The sequence below is a fragment of the Loxodonta africana genome, chromosome 12, assembly GCF_030014295.1.
Source record: "Loxodonta africana isolate mLoxAfr1 chromosome 12, mLoxAfr1.hap2, whole genome shotgun sequence".
NCBI classification, from domain to species: Eukaryota; Metazoa; Chordata; class Mammalia; order Proboscidea; family Elephantidae; genus Loxodonta; species Loxodonta africana.
In genome coordinates, this window is record NC_087353.1 from 59,232,243 (window position 1) to 59,238,755 (window position 6,513).

General features: G+C 49.6%; 1 protein-coding gene across 1 annotated transcript; it reads right to left on the reverse strand.

Moving 5' to 3' along the window:
* Positions 1-727: 727 nt before the first annotated feature.
* On the reverse strand, positions 728-1,081 carry LOC100660131 (large ribosomal subunit protein uL24-like). Its single transcript, XM_003417730.4, has one exon. The coding sequence runs from the start codon at positions 1,079-1,081 to the stop codon at positions 728-730; it is 354 nt and encodes a 117-aa protein (XP_003417778.2).
* Between the last annotated feature and the right edge of the window lie 5,432 nt (positions 1,082-6,513).

Sequence of the window (6,513 nt, forward strand, 5' to 3'; positions counted from 1 at the left end):
GAAACCCAGACACCAGTTTGGAGGTTTACTAATTGCCATTGAATCGGCTTCAACACATGGTGACCCCACGTGTGTCAGAGTAGAATTGTGCTCCATGGGGTTTTCAGTGGCTGATTTTTTTGTTTTTGTTGACAAGTATTTATAAAACCTGTGGTGGTCCAGTTGACAAGCATCTAGGGATTACCTATCCAACGTCTACAACACCAAACATTTATGTAAAGTAACTGTTTGAAAAAAATAAAATTAAAAAATCACCACCCTACCAGTCCTGATACTTAAACAGTATTTCTCATTAGTACACTCAAGCAAACAAGATAGGCATGACCAGCCTCCAACCAGCAAATGTCTCCCGAGCTTCCTTTTCCAAATCCAAAGAGCCTGAACTGAACCAACAGTAACTAGCTCCAAAGCACCACACGTAACAGAAAGGTGCTTCGTTTCTGCAGTTTTTAATGGAAGTTGTAGGTAAGATTATTTCACTCCTGCATCTTCTCAATTGTTTCTTCCTTGTATTTGCCGTTTTCCTTTCCTACTTGATGAGATTTGGCTTTACGTTCGAGGATCTTTTTGCGGTCTTTGTCCAGTTTGAGTCTAGTGATAACCACTCTTGTTAATTGCTGAGAAGTTGATTCCAACTCAGTGGCCCCATGTGTGCAGAGAACTGCTCTATAAGGTTTTTCACAGCTGTGACTGTTCAGAATGAGACTGCCAGGCCCTTCTACTGATGTTACTTCTGGGCTGTCAAGAGCTTAACTGTTTGTGCCACCCAGGGCTTGCTGGGGTGAATGCCCACGTGGACAGTTGTGCCATTAGCTTTATCTCGCTGCACCCGTTCGATGTAGATGACATATTTCTTCCTATAAACCTGGACTACTTTGCCAATTTGCTGACCTTTGTAGTGTCCTCGCACAACCTGAACTTCATCATCCTTTCGGATGGGCATGGACCGAACATTGTATTTCTGTCTCAGCTCCTTGGAAAGAGGGGAAGACATAATCTTCCTGCGAATGTGGGAAGGTGCATTGAAATGCCTTTTGCGGTTTTTGCTCCGGTCAGAAGTCACAAAGGGATTGAACTTCATTTTGGCTGGAAAATCCTGCATAGTTTTCTCGGATCCAAAAGCCATCCGATGGGCGAGCGCGGTTTGGAAGTTCCATGAATGCTTTACCGAGAAGTTATTTCAAGGCCATTCTTTCGGAACTACACCGCCGAGACGTGACTCCATCCCGACAGGTCCCCTTCCTCCCAGTTTCTGAGTCCCAACACTCCTGGTCTTGCCTTCCCTCCCCAGCCCGGTGGCTCCTGATCTAGGGGGAAAATGGGCCGAGGCTATCCCGGCCCCCTTATTCGGCTTCTATTCGGCCACCGGGAAAGTCTCAGGGTCCCCGGGGGCGAGGGTCACCGGAGCCGGGAAGGGATGGCAGCAGATTACACGCGCTTTGCCGGCGAGTCCTCACCCGCAGCCGCTTCAGCGATGGCCGCAAAAGGGAAAAGCTCAATGGCTGATTTTTTGAAAGTAGATTGCCACTCCTCTCTTCCGAGGTGCCTCTGGGTGGACTAGAACTTCAAACCTTTCTGTTAGCAGCCAAGCGCATTAACCAGTGCCACCAGGGACTCCACCAAAGGTTTACCCATCCTTATTCCCTCTCCAAGGTGTTGCTAAGCAGCCGTCAGAGTTTACATGCTCACGCTTCCCTCTGCCGCAGGGGCAGCAACTTAAATGTCCCAACAGCCCTGGATCCCGAGCTGGCGTACCCAAAGGGATCTGTCCCAGCACACAACCACACGGCACCTTGGGAGCATCAGGCAGCGGCTTCAAGAGCGAGGCCCACACCCCTCTTGTTGCCTCCCTGGTGCTGAAATGATGGTGGGCGAGCAGGTCCCTCTGTTCTTGTCTAAGAGAAGTACTAACAGCATGCATGCACAATTTCCAGATTAAAAAAAAAGACTTCATAGGAACAGGGCCAACCTCGCCTGCTCTTCCACTTGTTGTGATACATTTATATGGTTTATTTTTAGCAAGTGGGTCAGCAGGTCTCAGAGTGACTGATTTAAGGGCAGTGGGCAGCAGCCTTGCCTTGTTAATACTGGTGTTTTCCCAAGTGAAATGGAGTGGGGTGGGGGTTCCTCTAGCAGTGGCAGGGCATCTCCTGAGGGCCTGAGGATCCATGATGCCTTTGGTTTTAGGAAGCCTGTATATTACAACAGCCCACAGCTGTTCCATCCCCATCAGGGAGGGAGAGACATAGCCCCCGCAGGGTGCAGTGTGGGAGAGGTCCCAGGCTTAGGCATCAGTTAGGGATAAGGACCATGAGCCTAGGGGTTCGATGAACCTGGGTTTGCATCCTGGCCGAGCCCTTTTCTTCTGTGTGATCTTAGGCAAGGGACCTGACCTCTCTGAGCCTCTGTTTCCTCCTCTGTGAAATGGGAAGAAAAATAGTTCTTACCTAAGAGGTAGTTCTGGGGGTAACGTGTGACCACGGAAGCCCAGCTCCCAGCTCAGTACAGGGTAGCTGTGGTAAGTGTTGTTTCAGGGGGTTGTAGAGCACCTTCTTGGATCAGGTCAGGGCTGGATGGCCCCGGACCTGACAACCTTTTTCTTATCTTTTGTTTTAATTTTAAAAAGTTATGGTAAAATATAGCAAAAAACCACACTCATTGTCGTCAAGTGGATCCTGACTCTTGGCGACCCCATGTGTGTCAGAGCAGAACTGTGCTCCATGGGGTTTTCTATGGCTGTACTCTTATAACAAAATTTACCGTTTTAACCAATTTTAAATGTACAAGTCAGTGGCATAAAGTACATTCACAATATTGTGTAACCATTACCACTGTTTTCATCACCCCAAACAGAAACCCTGAACCCCATTCCCCCTCCCCCAGCCCCTGGTAGCCACTATTGTACTTTCTGTCTCTATGTATTTGCTTATTCTAGATATTCCACATTAGTGGGATCATATGGTTCTTGTTGCCACCCTTTGTCTTTGTCCCTCAGTGTAACGTCCCCGAAGGAGGGCTGGTCCCCAAGTCCCTCTATCTGACTGAGGAGGAACACGAACACGCCGACCAGCTGCGGCAGTGGACTGAGACCTACCATTCAGCCAGCGTGCTCCAGGGCGCCCCCCATGAGGTGTTGGGCTTGGCCTGGGAGGGCCTACGAGGCTGGGGGTGGCCCTAGGTTCCCCAGACGCAGAGCCTGAGACAAGAATCCTTGTGCAAGTGACTGGTTGATGGACAGCTCTCGGGTAGCCTGCAAGGAGTGGGGCAGCTGGGCATGGGGAGGAACCTAAGCCAAGAGGCAGTTTCACTGACATAAGCCCGTGGGGACCTTGGGAGTGTGGGCAGCATCACAGAATGGCTGGCCTTGCAGCCGTCTGTACCTGTCTCAGTCATTGACTGTGGCCTGCCCCCAGGGCAGAAGCTTCCAGGCAGTTCAGGGAGAGGTGGCTCCTTTTGCCCAGAGCAATTCTCTGGACCTAGGAGCAGCTGTGAACCTTAGCAGCCCACACTCAGGGAGTGAGCATGTGGCCCAGGAAAGGAGACCTGGGTGGGCACCCCCAGTACCTCCTAAGGCTATCTTCCCCATCCCAGCTCTTCTCCTCCTGGGGAGATTCTGGTGGGAGGACAAGGTACTCGTCCTGGCCTGGACCCTCAGCCTTGCTGTCTCCATTGCAGGTCGCAGTGGAGATTCTGGAAGGGGAGTCGGTCATTACCTGGGACTTTGACGTCTTACGCGGGGATGTGGTGTTTAGCCTGTACCATGCCAGGCAGGCACTCACGCCGGGCCCCTGGGAACCTGGAGCCAGGGCCAGTGGGCAGCTGGTGGACAAAGGCTGGGTCCTGGGCACCAACTATAGCCGTGTGGAGGCTCCCCTAGTCTGCCGTGAAGGGGAGAGCATTCAGGTGCGTGTTCTTCTGTTTACGTAGTCTCTCGTCACACACTGCTGAGCCCTAAGTGCCAGGCTCTGGAGATACAGCAGTGGACAAAGCAGATGAGGTCCCAGCCTCAGGGACTCTGCGGGGCAGGAAGAGAGAGAGACATCGTGTAAGTACTCACCCAGCCAACCTGCACTCAGTGCTACGTAGAAAATGTGCGAGGCCTCGGCTGAGAGGGGCAGCACGTTGGCAGTGGAGAGCACCAGGCTCTGGAGCCTTGGTTTTACCATCTGAGAAATGAGAATCATAGCATTATCTAAGTGTATTGGTGCTATAGGACTGCCATAGGAGTCCCTGAGTGGCGCAAATGGTTAAGCACTCGACTACTAACCAAAAGGTTAGTGGTTTGAACCCACCCAGAGACACCTCAGAAGAAAGCCTTGGCTATCAGCTTCCAAAAGGTCACAGCCTTGAAAACCCTATGGAGCACAGTTCTACTCTGCAACACGTGGGGTCATCGTGGGTTGGAATCAACTTGATGGCAACTGTTTTGTTTTTTAGGGCTGTTGTAACAGAGTGCCACAAACTAGTGGCTTAAAACAACAGGAATTTATCTTCTCTCAGTTCTGGAGGCAAGCAGTCTGAAGTCAGGGTGCTGGCAGGGCTGTGCTCCCCCTGAAGGCTCTAGGGAAGGATCCTTCCCTGCATCTCTTCTAGCTTCTGGTGGCTGCTGGCAAGTCTTGGCATTCCTTAGCTTGTAGATGCATCACTCCAATCCCTGCCTCCATCATCACGTGGCCTTCTCCTTGTGTCTCTTTTTGGGGTCTCAAATCTCCCTCTCCTTTCTCTTATAAAGACACCAGCCACTGGGTTTAGGGCCCACCCTAATCCTTAATTACATCTGCAAAGAGCCTATTTGCAAATAAGGTCACATTCTAAGGTTCAGGGTGGGCATGAAATGTTGTTGTTGTTGTTAGGTGTCATCAAGTCAGCTCCGACTCATAGCGACTCCATGTACAACAGAACAAAACACTGCCTGGTCCTGCACCACCCTCACAGTAATTGTTATACTTGAGCCCAGTGTTGTAGCCACTGTGTCAATCCACCTCATTGAGGGTCTTCCTCTTTTCCGCTGACCCTGTACTTGCCAAGCAGGATGTCCTTCTCCAGGGACTGATCCCTCCTGACAACATGTCCAAAGTATGTAAGATGCAGTCTTGCCATCCTTGCTTCTAAGGAACATTCTGGTTGTACTTATTCCAAGACAGGTTTGTTCGTTCTTTTGGCAGTCCATGGGATATTCAATATTCTTCGCCAACACCACAATTCAAAGGTGTCAGTTCTTCTTTGGTCTTCCTTATTCATTGTCCAGCTTTCACATGCATATCATGTGATTGCAAATACCATGGCTTGGGTCAGGCACACCTTAGTCCTCAAGGTGACATCTTCGCTTTTCGACACTTTAAAGAGGTCCTTTGCAGCACATTTGCCCAATGCAATGCATCTTTTTTTTTATTAACTTTTATTGAGCTTCAAGTGAACGTTTACAAATCAAGTCAAACTGTCACATATAAGCTTATATACACCTTACTCCGTACTCCCACTTGCTCTCCCCCTAATGAGTCAGCCTGCTCCCTCCTTCCAGTCTCTCCTTTCGTGACAATTTTGCCAGCTTCCAACTCTCTCTATCCTCCCATCCCCCCTCCAGACAGGAGATGCCAACATAGTCTCAAGTGTCCACCTGATACAAATAGCTCAATCTTCATCAGCATCTCTCTCCTACCCATTGTCCAGTCCCTTCCATGTCTGATGAGTTGTCTTTGGAAAGGTTCCTGTCCTGGGCCAACAGAAGGTTTGGGGACCATGACCGCCAGGATTCCTCTAGTCTCAGTCAGACCATTAAGTATGGTCTTTTTGTGAGAATTTGGGGTCTGCATCCCACTGATCTCCTGCTCCCTCAGGGGTGCAATGCATCTTTTGAATTCTCCATTTATCATGATGTTGCTTATTGGTCCAGTTATGAGGATCTTTGTTTTCTTTATGTTCAGGTGCAATCCATACTGAAGGCCTTTGATCTTCATTAGTAAGTGCTTTAAGTCCTCTTCACTTTCAGCAAGCAAGGTTGTGTCATCTGTGTAACACAGGTTGTTAATGAATCTTCCTCCAATCCTGATGCCCCGTTCTTCTTCGTATAGTCCAGCTCCTTGGATTGTTTGCTCAGCATACAGATTGAGTAGGTATGGTGAAAGGATACAACCCTGACACACACCTTTCCTGACTTTAAACCACTCCGAACAACTGCCTCTTGATCTATGTATAGGTTCCTCATGCGAACGTTCTTCTGGCAATCCAGAAGGAGTTCTTAAGAAAGGGCTGTATGTTGGCTCAGGCTGGGGTAGGGGGCAAAGTGCAGGGAGTCAGGGGAAGGAGGGAAGTGTAACCCAAGTTTGGTGAAGGAGCAGTTGTTCCGATTGATCAGTGGGGACAAGCAGTTCGTTTGCTCATTTCTGAGGTGAGGAACTGGAGTTTGGAGAGTCTGGTCCAGCCGTGTCATAGGTAAACCAGGGGAATTTGTGTCTCATGCAGTAAGCCGTTTTCTGGAATGCAAAGGGCAGGGAATTTCCTTAACCATTGCTG

Bases quoted from the DNA above. Each gene is read 5' to 3' on its own strand.
- LOC100660131 (XM_003417730.4), bottom strand. From the start codon at position 1,081: ATGAAGTTCAATCCCTTTGTGACTTCTGACCGGAGCAAAAACCGCAAA.